We start from the raw sequence: 17649 nt of genomic DNA, 5'->3' as shown, positions 1-17649 counted from the left end.
AACACATTACACTATAATTTAACACTTTAGGTTCCTAACTTGGAATCTTACACTTCTCCTTTTGCGCATAAATATTTTTCTCAAGGTAAACACCAGTCGGGTTATTCTATAATTCACAGCTCACAACACAAGTATTGTCACATCAAGTGTTAACCACACAATTATTCACAACCAAATATCATGTCCATAATTTAACATCTCATAATGTCACAATCCACCATCGCATGTTTATATGTATCTCACAAATTAACACATGTTTAACTTTGCACTTATACTCAATCTCAATAATAATATTATAATCTCAAAGCAACATGTTATCTCACAATTCATCACATATTCAATTTATCACTTGTGCACAATTTTAATCACAATTTCATGATCTCAATATAACTATTTATCATGCTAATCTTATAAAAAACACAAACAAATTATACAAAAATGCTTTTCACAACACGGGGAGTAAAACCCCTTAAATAATTTCACATAATCATACTGGAAAAATTATGATACAATAAACATTTCAAAATAAACCTCAATTTGATCCTCTAAGGATCCCTACACATGTTCATTCTAATCCCAATTGCGATAAACTCATCCCTTACCTCTAAGTGGACTCATGTATGTAGTCCAGAAGTGATAATGACATCTCTAGAAGTTCCCTAATATTCCTCAATTTTGTTTCTTTATTTGCTCTGTTAGGATTTTCAAAAGTTAGAGAGAATAAGAAGAGATTGTAGCCTCCATTTCACTGTCAATGTGCGAGACTAATTTCTCTCTTCCAAAACATTATTTGGCAAATTTTAAAGAAAAGATGATGTTCAAATTTCACAATGATCCAACGGTAAACAAATCTGAAATCATAGTTTTAGCGGGACAAATTTTGAGTGTCTATAAGAAAAGAGATAGCTTAGTGCGAGAGACATCCCTTCCATCATAGACATTATCTCAAAAATTCCAATGGTGGGTGTGTGAAAATAAGTTGCGAACCTCGTGTTCAAATTTTACAACAATCCAATAGTTAACGAGTCTAGAATTATTATTTTATCAAGACAAGTTTGAGTGTATATGAGAAAAGAGAGATGAGAGAAGGGAAAACAAATTTGAGAGAAACAAGAAGCATAGAGATGTATCGCCAGTCTGAAAGTTGACCCAATATATCCTTATTTATAATCAGCCTATTATTTATTTATTTGTTTTATAAAAAGAATTTTATTTTATTTTTTATAAAATAAAATTCTTTTTATAAAACAAATAAATAAATAATAGGCTGATTATATTTAATTTTTTTTTATAAAATAAAATTCTTTTTATAAAACAAATAAATAAATAATAGGCTGATTATAAATGAATAAATATTTTTTTTTTATTTTCTTTCAAATCATTATTTTAATTAATAAATTTATTTCTTCTTATTTAACTATAAAAACTTTATCATTTTTCTAAAACTTTATTTATTTTTAAATAATTTTTTTACTTTATTTTACGGAAAAAAATGGATGTTACAGGTTGTATATTAAACTAAGCATTAATGTTTTTTTTGTGTTGAGGATTTGATAGTTGGAAACGTTTTCGTCATCATTTTATGGTTTGGGTTGTAGTCTAATGCAGTGATGAGATGCTAAATTGTGGCCCAAACAGAAGAATTTCCTAAAAGATGAGGTTGGAAAGAGGAAGGGAAGGTAATTACTAATTAGAGAAGTAATGGGCCAATTAAGACTGCTACTCAGTACCCTCCCCAATTGCCTGTTTTGCTTTTATATGCAACTATGTGTAAGGTATAGATATAGTGTGGATCTTTGAATTCCTTATTCAAGAGGTATAATTTTGAGATTGTACATAAGTATTATTCATTAAAGAACATAGTAGTGTTCTTTAAATAAGAAAGAAAGAAAGAAGAAAAAAGCATAGTAGTATATTTCTTCTGATTTTTTTAAAATAAAACAATTATAATAGTATATTGTTTTGTTTTTGTTTCCAAATATCTTTTGGTTATAAATTTTGTCACGTTTGTTCTGTGATGGAAATGTTAATTAATGTATGCTGAAAGTTTCTGTCTCAAATGTTTTTTTTCTTTTTCTTATAAAGATGATAATACATTGATATTGAACATGAAAGGAAAAAAGATGAGGGTGAGATATCTAAATGTGTCATGCTGCTATATGTATGCTAGAGGCTTTCGGGGAGTTTGTGCTGCCAAATTCTTTGGACTTGACATATCAACTTTATTTAAAGTTGGACACTAACTCGTTCCATTGAGGTTTCCATTAATAAAATTATATACTACTATATAAGTTCCCATTTTTAAGACTTTTTTTTTTACATACAAAACATTTAAATTAAGTTTTTACATAAAGAATTTAACAGTATTGTATCTCTCTATCGGCACCCAAACTCTAAACAATAGAGCCGAAGCCCAACTAGCAATGGCCCAATCAAACTCAATAGTCTACCCAAGAAAATAGTCAGTTGCTATATCCAGTCCCGTTATATACTAATACACTCCATTCTTCTCAAATTTTCCCCTAACTACCCTTAAAACACACTCCTCCGTCTCTTTCTTTTCCAATTTGATTATTTTCCAAAATATGTACACCCCCTTCCGTATAACTCTTTCAACAACCTAAGGACATGGCAGCACAAAACTAAGTCCTGCACTGCTAGCACATCTGCACAAGTTAATTATCCCTTGAACAAAGCAACAAGTTTTTGCTATTCATGGTAGATGTGGCATAACTCTTCAAAGAGGTGTCTATTTGGTCAAATACAAAAAAATGATTCACATGCATTTGGAGCTATGTGGGTTGAAGATGGAAAGGATGTAGGTGGTGCGTGATGAGCTAAGATAAAGGGTATCTCAAAGCCCAACAGCATAGAAGATTCTTTTATTCTGTATATGGTCCTCGACCGATTAGTTCACCTTTGTTTAATGAGTGAGAGAAAGAGTTATGCGGAAGGAGGGGAGTGTGCACATTTTTTTTGGAAAATAATTAAATTAGGGCAGAAAGAGATGGGGGAGTGTGTTATACTGGATAATTTGGAAAAAAAATGAGAAAGGAGAGTGTATTAGTATATAAGGGAATGTGGATATAACAATTACCAATAAATATGGGACAACTTTGTTGTGGGCATACCTACCTAATAAGGAACTCCACCAAAATGGTAGTGTAAATGAGTTCTCCCTCCCCCGTTTATAATCTAAGTATAAATGAGTTTAAATGTGAATTATTACATGTTCATGAATTAAATATTCAATTAAGCTCATTTACTTAGAGAAATAAATAAGGTTACTTTAAAGTTTGACTAAAATATTTAAATGAATATCCCAAGTTTATTTTTTATGGCTGAATATCCCAAAGATTTTAGGATTATTGTAATAAATATGTTGTATCAGTTTTAATCAAGGTTGTCAATTTATTTCCCCCAGCATAAAATAAAATAAAGGTTATCAATTTTAACCATTTATTATAATGAAAGGCTAAGATTTGCATACTTTAGTACCCTCTAAAGTATATGCAGCACTTTAGAGAAATTTTATCATTAAAAATTGATTGAAAACAAAATATAGTTAATCACACACACAAAACTTAAATGGTTAAAGAAAATTTAAACACATTCTCTCGCGTGCAGAATTCAAATTTGTGTATATCCGTTTTCCATATTATGCTACTATGCTTTGAACGGTTTCGTTTCCTATAAAAGAAAAAGTACCTGTATTGAAAAATATAATAATAAGACTATGACTCAATTCCACGTTTACTATGAATCAAATATTATCCATCATTTTCAAAATTTATCCATCAACGTATTGTGTTTTTCCTTAACAAAAAAACAAAAATACTTATGGTTTAAAACTTTAAATAGAAGTTACGGAAAATATATTTTTCCAAGTTTTCTCATGAAACATCACGGTAAAATATAAGTTAAAATGTAATTTTCATATCTTTATTTTTATATCTGTTATTTTAGTTTGTTTTAGTTGAGATATTTTATCTTTTATTTTTAAAAATTATATGATTTTAGTTTCTTATTTTTTAACCGAAAGATTTTGATTTTCACTTTTAAAAATTTATGATTTTAGGTAGGGGCGTGAAAAATCCACTTTGGACTTAAATGGATTGTAGCCAAACTAGTTTTTACTTGTACTAGTTCACCAAAAAAGTGTATTGTTTTAGAAATCAATTTGATTAATCAAATTGCTTCTATAAAATTGGTTCGGTTGATCAAACTAATTTTCACATATTTTTTTATTTAAAAAAACAATATCAGTTCGAAAGTAATTTGATTTTTAGAATGAGTTCAATTCTAAACTAGTTTTCAAATCATCTTGATTATTTGGGTATAAAACCAATTTGGCTAAAACAATTCGAAATTAATTTGATTTATTTTTTTTCTTAAACTAGTTTTTGCACATCTTTAATTTTAATCTTTTTGGTCAATTTCAAAGATTGATTTATATGTATTTTGCTAATGTTGATTAACACATGTTTATTAACCTAATAACAAATGTTTTTGTTATTTAATTGCTAATGAGCTTAAATTATATATAAAAATGATTTTAAAAACACACAATCAACATTTTAAATTGGTCCGGGGATTAAGGCCACAATTTTTTTTTAAAATGAGGAATGAAATGTCTTAATTAAAAAATAGTGAGACTAAAATCGTGAATTTTTGAAAGTAAAGAATAAAACATCTCAACAAAAAAAAAACAAAGGAATTAAAATCAAGAATTTTAAAAAATAAAGATAAAAATTACAATGTAACCTAGAATATATTATATACTAATGTTTTGTCTTTGAATAAAAGATCATTAGTTAAACTCCTATTAAAATATTTTTTTTATTTCATTTAATCACTCGACAATAAGTGTCATATCAACACACATAAGGATCACAACAACATTAATATATCACATCAAAATCAATATTTAACTTTAAATGATCAACAACAAACTCATGATTTGAAAATTTTAATTATGAATAATAGAAAAATTAAAATGGTAGATTTAAAATTATAAGAGACAAAAATTACAATTTAACTTTTTAAAAAACTAACATTCTTTTAAAAAAATGTAAAAATTAAATATTTTCTATAGATATTCGACAGGCTTTGTATAGGTAAAATACAAACTAATATTTCTAGATAGTAATTTAGAAATACTAGTGCCAACTAAGAAAATAAGTGACAAATGTTTATTTAAGGTAAATACTGTCCAAGTAAATATTTTTAGATAGTAGTTAAGAAAATATTTTTTAATAAAAACATATTTTGTTATACTTTAATTTTTATACATTACTTATTTTTTGAGGTCAAATTCAAACTTTTTTAAAAAAATTTAAAGCATTTTTGTAAAAAATAATAATTAAAAAACATTTAATGACTTATCATTAACAAAAAACTTTCTTAAAATCGGCCGTATTCATTCATGAACCAGTTAAGAAGTTCCAAGTCCAACGTTCGTGAATAGCAGATGCTACTTTGGAGATTTTTTTTGGAGAAGAAGCTACCTACGTAAATGGTAAATTCTTGCAAATAATGCTGTTCTATTTTTGTCATTTAAAAGAATTCATGACATTATGAAAATAGATCAGTACTGTGATTTTTTTTAATGTGAAAAAAGAAGCATATTGGATAACCAGCTTGGCAGTTTTGATTACTTGATTGTATTTTCAATCAACTTTTCATCTTACATGTATGAAAGAAAGATCCTATATATGAATGCTCTTTTCTTCCCTTATTCCTTGACCGTTTCCCATGCACTTTTTTCTTACCTTTCCTTCCCATTTTCACTTATACAGTTACCATATTTGTTCCCTCACTCCCAGTCGTGTGTTAACCCATTGTTCTTGTTTTTATTTTCCTTTCTGCATAAAAATATTTTCTTCGTTAGTTATAGTTTACTATTGTTGTCTTCATCAGACAAGAGAGAAAAGATATTTTATTAGTATCTGCTGCCCTTTCATTCCCCCCAAGAAAGATATATATAAATCTTCTCCTTCTCCACTCTGCGCTCCAGCCACCTTATCTCTCTATTTCTTTGTTCTTCAACTATCCCAAGGGAACTGAGAGAGAGAGAGAGAGAAGTCATGGACGCTGTTCTTCAAACCAGAGGCCTTCTCTCTCTCCCCGCAAACCCCGTTAACAGAATCTCACTCTTTAAACCTTCACAAGGTTTAAAGCACAGATTTTTCTCTCCAAAGCCAAAAAACCTTTCTGGGTCTTCTCTTTCCTCCAATGGGTTCCCAAAACTCTCACCAAGACCCAACAATGTCTTTGCCCAAAGGGACCAAAACAAAAACTTGTTCTTGTGCAGGGCTGAGGCTGCTGCAGCCTCCTTTGGGGAACCAGAAAGTGAGAAACAAAAGTTTTTGGGTATTGAAGTTGCCACCTTGAAGAAGATTGTGCCTCTGGGGATGATGTTCTTTTGCATCCTCTTCAACTATACAATCTTAAGGGACACAAAAGATGTGTTGGTTGTGACGGCCAGAGGAAGCAGTGCTGAGATTATACCGTTTCTCAAAACCTGGGTGAACCTTCCCATGGCCATTGGGTTCATGTTATTGTACACAAAGTTGGCTAATGTGTTGTCCAAGCAGGCTCTCTTCTACTCTATTATTCTTCCCTTCATTGCCTTCTTTGGGGCCTTTGGTTTTGTTTTGTACCCTCTCAGCAACTATATTCACCCTGAGGCTTTTGCGGATAAGCTTCTCAACATCCTTGGCCCACGGTTCCTTGGTCCTCTTGCAATTATGAGAATATGGAGCTTCTGTTTGTTCTATGTCATGGCTGAATTGTGGGGGAGTGTGGTCATTTCAGTGCTGTTTTGGGGGTTTGCCAATCAGGTTGTTTCATTGTTTGAACTTTGAGCTTACTTTGTTAGTTGGTAATTTGTTTCTAGCTTGAATTTTGTTATAGTATGTGTTGGTGTCGTTATCAGCTTATCATTTTTTAATTGTGGTATCATGAACATGGCATCTTTTGATATCATCATCACTCATTTGTATTGTTTTACTTTTCAGCTATTCGTTTTTGTCATATTCATTTGTATTCTGCCTCTTTCTCTATAGCTTGGCCGCTTAGCTTTTGATGAGTCCCTTATATGTTACTATTATTTCTTGTTTGTTTAATTCATGATAGTTACATGCTTGTTTCACTTGTGATAATATGAATACAAATCTTATCTGGATAAGATTCAATCATGTGATGGCAGGGCAAGGTGTTGCATGCTCTAATTTTATATTTTAAATTCCAATTTTGAACTGCTTTATGTGAATTCTAATGAATATAAGGTGTAAAGATGAATATGATGCTAACATGATATGTGGTTCTTCTGCTGCTGCTTTGTGAAGGAGAATGCTAATATTGACTCTTTTTTTATTTCTTTCCAGATTACTACCATTGATGAAGCAAAAAGATTCTATCCTCTATTTGGACTTGGGGCCAATGTAGCCCTTGTGTTCTCTGGTCGGACAGTGAAATACTTTTCTAATCTGAGGAGTACTTTAGGTCCTGGAGTTGATGGTTGGGCCATCTCTCTGAAAGCAATGATGAGCATAGTTGTGGGCATGGGATTTGCAATCTGTTTCCTGTATTGGTGGGTGAACAATTATGTTCCTCTTCCTACACGTAGCAAGAAGAAGAAGGTACTTTTTTTTGTGAGACAGATATACTGTTATGCATATAGTTTTTCTACATCAGGCTGGTTGAAGCATGCCCATTCTGTTGTTTCCACTGTTTACTTTTTTCTATTTTATACTTGAGTCTACTAATTTAGTTGTTGAGACAGCTGAAAGCAAAGTAATACAGCTTTCGTCGGTTTTTTGTAATGTGTCATTTGGTGTTAAATGGTACAGGGAGCTTAAAAAACTCTTTCAACATGATATTTAGATGAGGATTGAGGAGTCATTTCTGTAGTGTGATTGACTCATTTCTTTGTGTGCATGAAATTCTACTCGCTATTTATTTGGTATCCCCCCATTATTTAAATATGTCAGGACATATGAATTCTATTTTTTTTTTTTTAACTAATGTTTGAAATAGCTTTAACTAACATTTCATCTTGTTATGGATTTTTCCAGGAGAAGCCCAAGATGGGAACAATGGAGAGCATTAAGTTCTTGGTGTCTTCAAAATATATAAGGGATCTTGCCACTTTAGTGGTTGCATATGGAATTAGCATTAATCTTGTTGAGGTTACATGGAAATCAAAGCTCAAAGCTCAGGTAATGTAAAACCTTCTTGCCTTTGGTTTTACTACTGGACATTTCACTGTGCTCTCTCTCTCAACCTCTGCAATTTGTGCAGTTTCCAAGCCCCAACGAGTACTCATCTTTTATGGGAGACTTCTCAACTGCAACTGGAATTGCTACATTCATAATGATGCTTCTAAGTCAATTTATATTTGACAAATATGGGTGGGGAGTTGCTGCCAAGATCACCCCCACCGTCCTGCTTTTGACAGGAGTTGGTTTCTTTTCTCTTATATTATTTGGTGGCCCAATTGCTCCTGTTATTGCAAAGTTTGGAATGACTCCACTGCTAGCTGCTGTATATGTGGGTGCCATGCAGAACATATTCAGCAAGAGTGCTAAGTACAGTTTATTCGATCCATGCAAAGAAATGGCCTACATACCCTTGGATGAGGATACCAAGGTTTGGATTTTTATCTGCTACAATCACAGTTGTGCAAACTTGACCATGCAATCATGTATAGATACTGTTTAAGATAAATTTGATCATGACCATCTATTTATGGTTTTATGATCAAATGTTAATTTTTCTCATGAGAATATGCTCTCACCTGATAAGCTCTCTCTCTATATAATGATGCACTTGTAACCCCTTATAATTGACTTGTGTGTTAAATTCCTTTTGCTGTAGGTCAAGGGGAAGGCAGCCATTGATGTTGTGTGCAACCCATTGGGGAAATCTGGAGGAGCTCTAATTCAGCAGTTCATGATCTTAACTTTTGGTTCACTAGCTAACTCAACTCCGTACCTAGGAGGGGTCCTTCTGGTGATTGTTCTTGCCTGGTTATCAGCAGCCAAGTCGCTTGATACACAGTTTACTGCCTTGCGTCGAGAAGAAGAACTTGAGAAAGAGATGGAGAGAGCAGCAGCTGTTAAGATACCAGTGGTGGCCAAGGATGAGGATGGAAATGGTTCTCTTAAAAGTGTTCCACTGTTAAATCCAACAGCTGGTGACTCCTCAAGTACATTGAATTGAACTCAACTCGCAGTATTTCAAGCTTAAACTACATTGAATTGCAAGGCAGGAGGAGTAAGCCAAAACTCATGAGATTTGTTAGCTTAAACTATTTGTTGTAGGTCATTATCTCGTCTGAGTTTGATTGTCACTTTTTTTCAAGTCTTTTTATTGTTACTTTTGTTCTCACTGATAAATGATTTTATTCTCTCAATATGAAGCTTTCCTATTTTGTAGCACATTTTAAATTTTTTTTTGAAAGAATGAACACATTTGTAATTTTTGTTTCAAATAAATATGTTCAATGGTTACAAGGAGCTCTGTCACCACGTTGTTTTTTCCAACCACAATGCTCAAGTACGAGACTTTGCTTAAGAGGATGGAATGCAATGTGACTCCAACCAATGACTTGTTCGATCCAATGCCCTTTCATTGTCAAGTTGAGGACTAAATCTTAATATGGGTTTCATCTGTTGAGGCCCAAAGCCCAAAATATAGTGTCCATTTTGAATCCAGCTGAGATAACAAATGTCCAAGCTGCCACAGAAGCTACACAGGCAGGAATAGAATCCTGCCATGGAAAAATGAACACGTTTGCAAGCAAATAATTTTGGGACCAGGCACCCCAATTAAATAATATCATTATATTTTGGTATTGTAAATGATTTCAAATTAAAAATAATAAATTGAAAATGGTCCATAGTAATCAGAGGTACAGATGTCAGCTTCGAAAGGAACAAAATATGGGGGGGTTCACGAGCTTGGAATGCAAAAACAAACTTTGGCATTTACATAGGCCCTTCTCAGGTTTCCGTTTCTTTCACTTTCCATCATTTCGTGCCAAGTGCCAACTGCCATGCACAATCCTAAGCGCATGATCACTTACATAGGCTGTGATGTAAATGTGGCGTTATAAAGTGAACAAACATGCTCCAAATTTTTGTTTGTATATCCTTTCCTTTGCTCATGTAAATGGAACAAGTCCAAATCCCTCACGCAATACATAATATACACAGAAAACAAACGAGTCCTTTTCAAGTTTGATGTTGTGTTATAATTACTTTTGTTGTATATGCTGGCTTCAAAATTGAACGAGCGACATGAATGAGTACTTATCTCTCTTCTCTCGCTAGCTGTTTATAACCAAGACACTAACTAGGTAGCATAGAATTGAGAAGTAATGGAAATGAAGAAGCCGTGTTGTGAAGAGTCAGAGACAATTGTTGGATCCTGGGAATGTTGGTTCGACGATGCATGCATCGTTGACATGGATTACTTTGTGAAGACCCTTTCAAGCATCAAACAGAAAGGTGTTCGTGCAGACTTGATTGGTTCCATCATCACTCATTATGCCTCCATATGGCTCCCTGACCTCTCTTCCTCTGCTGAAAATGGTGTCACCACTCACTTCCAATCCCCCGAAAGCGTCACAAATTCATGGATGAAGAAGAGGTTCTTTGTGGAAACCTTGGTGAGTGTTCTGCCTCCTGAGAAGGATTCTGTCCCATGCAACTTCCTCCTTCGCCTTCTCAGAACCGCCAACATGGTTCGTGTTGACGCCACTTATAGAGGTGAGCTTGAGAACCGGATTTCGTGGCAGCTAGACCAAGCTTCTCTCAAAGAGCTCATGATACCCTCCTTCAGCCACACGTGTGGGACACTCTTGGATGTTGAGCTAGTCCTCAGGTTGGTTAAGAGGTTTATGAGTTTGGACCGTGATGGTGCTGCTTTGGTTAAGGTGGCCAAGTTGGTTGATTGCTACCTCGCTGAGGCTGCTGTGGATGCCAATTTGACCTTGTCTGAGTTCATTGCACTTGCTGGAGCTCTTCCAAGTCATTCAAGAGCCACGGATGATGGCTTGTACCGAGCCATTGACACGTATCTAAAAGTATGTCTTCTCATTTTAGTTTCAAATTACTTGATCGACAAAACTTAGATGCAGTTTCATCTGTGCTTTTAGTACTATTCTCCACTCAGAATTGGACTTTCACCTCCATAATCTGCACAATAAAAGTTTGCATTAAAGGTCAATATAGATTATCAAGGTAAAACTCCAATTCTAATGGGTGAACAGTACTAAAAACATCAGTGGAATTGTATTTAAGTTTTGTCCTTGCTTGATTTAGTAAAGGTATTTTGTTATCCAACAGTACTAAAAAACATCAATGAGAGAACAGTAGTTCTTTGTTATTCATGCCTAGTTTATGTATTAAAGACAAGGAGAGAGGGGATGAATTAAGGAGCTTCATTCTGGAAATCCTGAAAAATGCTTCTCGTGTTGTCACCAGCATGAGATTCTTTAGAGTGGGAATGGGTGAAGTGAAACTGAAATAACGTAAATGTCTTTATGTGGGACCACTGGATCATAGCTGTGATTAGTTTTTATTCAACATTTGGCTTTTCTCTTGTCCCACATTCTGATGCATGTAAAAGGTTATGCAACTATTTTACTGAAATGGAACGTAATTAATGATCTCTTGAGTATAGGAATTAGGAAACTCTTTCTAGTTTAAACGTTAAAGCTTGGCATTTCCTCCTGATAGCTATGTATATTTATTACTTGTTGCTACTCTAAAAAGTAGCCTCCTAAATGGAGGTAACCCGTTACGTACAAGTAGGCTATATATTAGTAGTTAGTCTTCCCCCAGTTATTTGAATAATACAATCTTGTTTCTGTTTATGATTAGAACTTCATTTTACTATTAAAAGATGCATAAACCCTTTTTGACACTAGAGAGGGTACTGGATGGTGATAGGCATGTTACTAGTTATTGCTCAAAATTTGTTCTGATCTTGATGTGCCAAACAATAGTCCTAGATTAGATACCGTTTGAAGACTTACCGAGTTGAGAAACATAATTCTGGCACCATTTGTTGCAAGAGTAAGAGCCTCTTAAGCTATGATTTTGAAACTCTAACTTTAGTTGTGTTGTAGGCACATCCAGATGTGTCAAAGCAAGAAAGGAAGGGCCTGTGTAGGCTGCTTGATAGCCGGAAACTCACAACGGAGGCCTCACTTCATGCAGCTCAGAATGAACGGTTGCCTGTGAGAGCTGTGATTCAGGTGCTCTTCTCCGAACAAACCAAACTCAACCGCCACATAGATTGGAGTGGCTCCTTCAGTAGCTTGAGGAGCCCCAATGGAGGCCTTGACCCACCAGGACGATGCCTTTCAAAGCGTGAAACAAATGCTCAGCAAATGGAGATAAGGAAGCTGAAGGAAGATGTTTACAGGCTGCAAAGCCAGTTCAATGCCATGCAAGGGCAGATGGAGAGAATGGCGGCGAAGAAGAAGGGCTTATTCAAATGGAGGAAGTTTGGAATGCCTACGTTTAGCAGAAATGTAGGAGAGGTGGAGAAAATTGAAGAAGAAGAGGAAGAGGAGGAGGCTGAAAGGGAAGTTGGATTTGGAAGACAAACACCTATGGACATGAAAACCAGTCTGGTCAAAAGGACTCCCCACAAGTGGAGGAAATCCATGTCCTGAAACAGAAACTATAACCGATGTAATTTGTGTTATTTTGTTATATTATACAAGTTCGTTTTTTTGGAGTTAGACTCGAGAAATAATGTAAGATATAACTCTGTCGTATTTGGAATAAATTCAATAAAGATGTGCGTATACCATCATAGTTCTATATTCAGTTGTGACTGCATAAATTAAGGTATGCCAAGTAAAAGATAAGAATGCAAGACCAAGCCCCAAAAATGGATAGATTTGATTTGCCGAAGGAAAGTGTAATAATTTGCAATCTCTTTTGAATGTTTCCTAATTTTTAAAGCACAAGGTTAATTTTATTTGAGAGTTAAATTTAGTGGACACAAGGTTTTGCTTCATGTCAAGCTGCAGCAATATTCAATAATGCTTTTTCTGCTTTGAGTCAGGTTTGATAAACAATATGTGTAGACACATTGGAACAACGACTCAAAGACCATTTCTGTTTGTAATTCACTAATTCAAATAAATAAAGTGAATGATATGAATAAGGAAGTTACTATTAGCAAATAGCAAATGCAGGAATTCAAATTTCTAGAACAAAGTTTGCGCTAAGCAGGAAAATAGAAGTAAAAGAAACGTAAATGCCTACAGCAAAAACAAGGTGTTATCACTTATCAAATATTTGATAACTTCAAAATTTTATACACAAATGAAACAATGGAATGCCTACATTTCACACACTTTTTTTCTCTCCTTTTTTTGGATTATAAATTTCACTCACTTCATTCAGCTAACATCACTCAAATTGTAAAATAGTCAAGATACACAAGGTACAAATGCATCATGCATAGCCTCAAATGCATGCCTATTCATAATTTTACAGCTTTCTTGATTGTCTTGATGGATGACTTCAAGAAACTGTTTGATGCTGCAAGATCAGCATCATCACTTGCCATTGGCTTCTTTCGAATGTAGTCCACACCTTTTTTGATCCCAAGAAGCAAAGATGGAGATGATGGAATTCGCCTCAAGGTCCTAGCACTCTCTGATCTAGGAAGTTTTTTTTCCTTTTTATGTTGTTCCTTTCTTTCCATCCCTTCAACATTAAGAGTGCAATTAGCACCTATGCAAGCTTCTCCAGAATAATTTTTGTATCCTGTCGGCATAACACTTCTAGCTTCGTTTTCTATTCTATCCTCTTTCTCTGTCCATCCGTTCCTGTTTTGAAGAAGTTGCAGCTGGTTCTCTTTATAATCAGAATCTGAAACTTTTGAGATCTTCAACTCCTTTTGTGGGAACTTCTGATTCAGTTGTTGGATTATTTTTTCTTCAGTTCCACAAGAAGCATTTTCACTTGTTTCTAGTGGATCAGTTCTTTCTTGTTGTTGACCATTCTCTAAAAGCATTTGAAGCCACTTCTCCACATTCCCTCTTCCACGTTGCTTTCTGGTTTCTTCATCTTCCTCAGTTGCTGTCTTATGAAGACCTGAGAATGAAATGCCATAACTCCTCTTGCCTTCGCTGATTTTGAGCTTCTGAAGTCTTTGCTCAATTGAGTTTTCTTCATCCAATGCAACACTTGATTTGGTATGCTCTTCAAGCTTCTCTTCTAGGTCATTATTATCTGGCATTTTCATCTTCTCTTCTTTTTCTTCCTGCTTTTGCTCTTCTTCGTTTGCAGATAAGTCAACTTCGGATGACCTTTGTTCCTCCTCTAAAAACACTCCGAGCTCCTTGTGCAAAGGTGTTCTTGGTATTGGCCCAGGCAAATAAAGAGCAGGTTTACTGTCTCTCTCTTCATAGGTGGCATCATCTATTCTCGACCTCTTCCTTCCTTGCTCCCATTCAGGTCTAATCTGTTTCTCTATGTCATCTCTTTGTTTGTATTTCTTGTGAAGATCTTTCTCTGCAGCATCACAAATTTCCCTCTGGGCTTCAAGTCTAGCCATTAGTGCATTACTTGCAGCCTGGTTCAATCTTACCTGTTCCTTATAAATGACACTCCTGCAACAAAACCAAATTCTAAAAACTAGTTGTTGAAGTTCAAAGAAAACATTTTTTAAGTATTTGAGAGTGTTTAATAGGGCATAGTTAATGCTCTTCACCAAGAAAATGTAAAGAGAAACATTAGAATTAAATACACTCTCAAACATCATTTCAATTTTGGTTATTGGGACTTACTGGTGCATAGAATCTCTAATCATCTTCTCTAGCATAGTCCTGTAAGAAGATTGAGCCTCAGCCAACCGTCTGCACTTTTCTGCCTTCCTTCTACATTTTATAAGTGCCATTTCCAGGTCTTGAATAGCGAGTTTTTCTTCCTCATTTTTGAGCTTCATTTCATTCACTTCATCATCTATCTTCTGTATTTCAGCCTGCATTTTTGTAGTTTCCTCTCTTTGCTTCAGGGAATCTCTAGCCATGACAATTGCTTGGTAGGGATTTTTCACAAAGTCTGGATCTTCATTTTCTTTCAGGAAATTGCCATTTCTTTTCCTTGCAGCTACTAAAAAGAGTTTCAATATAAAATCAATCTCTATCTTCAAATCAATTAACAAATTCAAAAACTTGGCATGATAATCATCAACTGCCACCAACCTATTGCAGGAGACATGGGCCTTGGCTTCCTATTGTAATCAAGTTGTCTCAAAACTAATGCATCGCAAGGTTCCCTTCGAGATTCAACAATTGCAGCAGGAGCTAGGCCAACCTCTTCTTTCAATGGGAAAAAGTGTTGTGGAAAAGAATGAGAATCCACTATTTGTGAAGCATTCAATTCTTGATTTTCTCCTTCATAGAACAAAAATGAAAAGGCCCTGTGTCTGCAATTTGCAAATACAAATATCATAACCCTCTCACTCTGACGTCCACGAAAAATTGAGGAACAACAAAAATCAACAAAAAAAAAAACGTGCCTGAAGTCTGAGTTTGAAGAAGCAAAAACAGACAGAAACTGGTTCACAGAGATCCCCAATTGGAAATCCCACCATGGCACCAAGAATTCCAGCTTGTTTTTCTTCCTCTTACAGGCTTGCCGCTGTAATATCCTTAGATTGCTAAGAACAGTCAAACCTCCCCCTGCATTGTCACCCCCAAAGGAGCAAAATCATACCTTGTAATACACACATACCAATTGAATTATACTTGCACACATTCTTAAAAGTTAGAAAAATTACTTGAACAAGGAAACCAGTGATCAACATCCCAAGCCAGAGGAGAAGCTGAGTCTGCATGATAATAGAGCACATTGCCATAACCATCCACCCGAATCACCGCAGGGTCAAAGCCAGCATTCCTAAGATATGCCAAAGAATTAATAATAACATAACACAAAAAATGCATCAGAAATCAGAATTAATAAAAAAGTCTCATAATCTTCCAAATAGAAAAGCCTACCCAAGATGGCGGAGCTGCTTCCACAAGACACTGACAAAGATTTTGGGCTTGCTGGTCGCCTTAGCTTTGGGATCAATAATCGGAAACATCTCATCCAAATCCCTAGCTCTCTCAGCCTAAAACAGAAACAGCAACACAAAGTGGAAAAATTGGTTCACTCAGAAATGATTTTAATAAGTGAAACGAGAAGTGAAAGAGAGAAAGATCCAATTTGTTTGTTTACCTCATCTTCTGGCAAAACATAAGGGATGAAGGTAAAGGGAGGGCCATGGCTGTAGGGACTGAAACCGCGGTCGCGACAGAGTTTAGCGAAGGCTTTAGGGTAGCCAAGGTTTTCATTGACAGCCATCTCCTCTGGGAGGAATCCATAATCTTCAGCTTCTGCCATTACCGTTCGTTGTTGCAGTTGTGGGGGAGGAGGAGGAGCGTGTTTTTGTTCTTGTTCAAGTAAGGAAGACCCAACGGTCGAATTGTTTTTAACTTTCTATAAGGTTTCAAATTGAAATAATTAATTTCAAGTTTGGTGTTACTGTTACATGTAATGTAATAAATTTGACCTGCGAGGAGGGTCAGGATATCTGGGTAACGGCTACATGGGACATGCCATACTCAAGCTATCTGGTTTTTTTATTTATTATTATGATTCAGGTGTTCACCCAACCCAAACTATGTGGCATAGAGAGGTTTGGGATTAAGAAGAAACAAACAAAAAGTAGAATAAAGTGGAGGAAGATTAGTTCTTGTTACTTGTTGTGGATTAACGTCTTGGCAAAATTTGAAAATCAGAAAGTAGGAAATGATTTTGTGACAAATCTATTTCGTTTCCACAACAAATTGGGGGCACTGTTGCAAAAAAAAAAGCTACCAAAAAGTCTCTTTTATTTCAAAGTACACTCCAAGAAAAGAAATAAAATTGTAGATATTGTGCCCAAGGGTATTGACGTACAAATGTAGATATTGACTAGGCTATGTGTGGTGGGAGGTAACTTTATCCTATGTTGATATGTTGATGATTAGTGGGGTAAGGTGCATAAAGTTGGTTTCCATCTCGATTTTTTTTTTGGGCCTATATTCTCCTTGTGTCAAAAGTCTCAATTGAAGAGACATGTTCTCAGTGGTTAACGGTACTTAAGTTGAAAATTTGGCTCATGGATTTAGTTGGGTTTTTCTTTTGGTCTTGAACTTTTTATGCTCTTAGTGGGTTAAGCGTACTTAAGTTTTCCATCATGCCACCATATGATGCCGGGAAATCTTCAATCAATTGAAGTTTTTGGGTAACAGGTGTTATCATGCACATTGCCCATTTGAAGAAATCAGTCCCTGCCCCTGACAATGGAAATTACTCCATATGGTACTCTTTTTTGAACAGGACGATACATGTGATCGGAATCCATACTTTTTTGACCCAACCATTCAGCCATTCAACCCCCTTTCAAGGGGATGCCTCTATCAGTATTTGATTGATCGTTTTCTTTCACCATCCCATCACAGTCACCTCTATATTTGTCTTTTTCATCTGTTATTTTTTGGAAAAAATGTTATAATTTATTTGTCATTTTAAATTTTCAAGATATATTTTCTTAATATTTATAAAATGTTATAATAATAAT

General features: G+C 34.8%; 3 protein-coding genes across 5 annotated transcripts; 2 read left to right on the top strand and 1 right to left on the bottom strand.

Annotated features, from left to right (window-relative positions):
* Positions 1 to 5748: 5748 nt before the first annotated feature.
* On the top strand, positions 5749 to 9483 carry LOC114372920 (ADP,ATP carrier protein 1, chloroplastic-like). Its single transcript, XM_028330482.1, has 5 exons — positions 5749 to 6842; positions 7389 to 7643; positions 8079 to 8222; positions 8305 to 8652; positions 8881 to 9483. The coding sequence occupies exons 1-5, from the start codon at positions 6087 to 6089 to the stop codon at positions 9223 to 9225; spliced, it is 1848 nt and encodes a 615-aa protein (XP_028186283.1). The 5' UTR covers positions 5749 to 6086; the 3' UTR covers positions 9226 to 9483.
* A 638-nt stretch (positions 9484 to 10121) lies between these two features.
* LOC114372921 (root phototropism protein 3-like) lies at positions 10122 to 12848 on the top strand. The gene is made up of 2 exons (XM_028330483.1): positions 10122 to 11092; positions 12140 to 12848. The coding sequence occupies exons 1-2, from the start codon at positions 10385 to 10387 to the stop codon at positions 12689 to 12691; spliced, it is 1260 nt and encodes a 419-aa protein (XP_028186284.1). The 5' UTR covers positions 10122 to 10384; the 3' UTR covers positions 12692 to 12848.
* Positions 12849 to 13296: 448 nt separating this feature from the next.
* On the bottom strand, positions 13297 to 16708 carry LOC114376344 (golgin subfamily A member 6-like protein 22). Of its 3 annotated transcripts, none has more exons than XM_028334431.1 (7): positions 16263 to 16708; positions 16040 to 16155; positions 15820 to 15938; positions 15559 to 15721; positions 15242 to 15465; positions 14825 to 15146; positions 13297 to 14665 (listed from the first exon to the last, which is right to left on the bottom strand). In XM_028334431.1, exons 1-7 carry the CDS (start codon positions 16425 to 16427, stop codon positions 13513 to 13515), a joined length of 2262 nt encoding a protein of 753 aa, XP_028190232.1. In that variant the 5' UTR covers positions 16428 to 16708; the 3' UTR covers positions 13297 to 13512. The 3 variants fall into 3 exon arrangements, with proteins under 3 accessions (XP_028190232.1, XP_028190231.1, XP_028190233.1); XM_028334430.1 differs by having other exon boundaries at positions 14825 to 15149; positions 16263 to 16703; XM_028334432.1 differs by having other exon boundaries at positions 13297 to 14647; positions 14825 to 15149; positions 16263 to 16698.
* Between the last annotated feature and the right edge of the window lie 941 nt (positions 16709 to 17649).

Source organism: Glycine soja, chromosome 11, assembly GCF_004193775.1.
Source record: "Glycine soja cultivar W05 chromosome 11, ASM419377v2, whole genome shotgun sequence".
In the NCBI taxonomy this organism is placed as follows: Eukaryota; Viridiplantae; Streptophyta; class Magnoliopsida; order Fabales; family Fabaceae; genus Glycine; species Glycine soja.
Note: the sequence above shows the minus strand (reverse complement) of the source record. Positions and strands in the feature narration are given on the sequence as shown.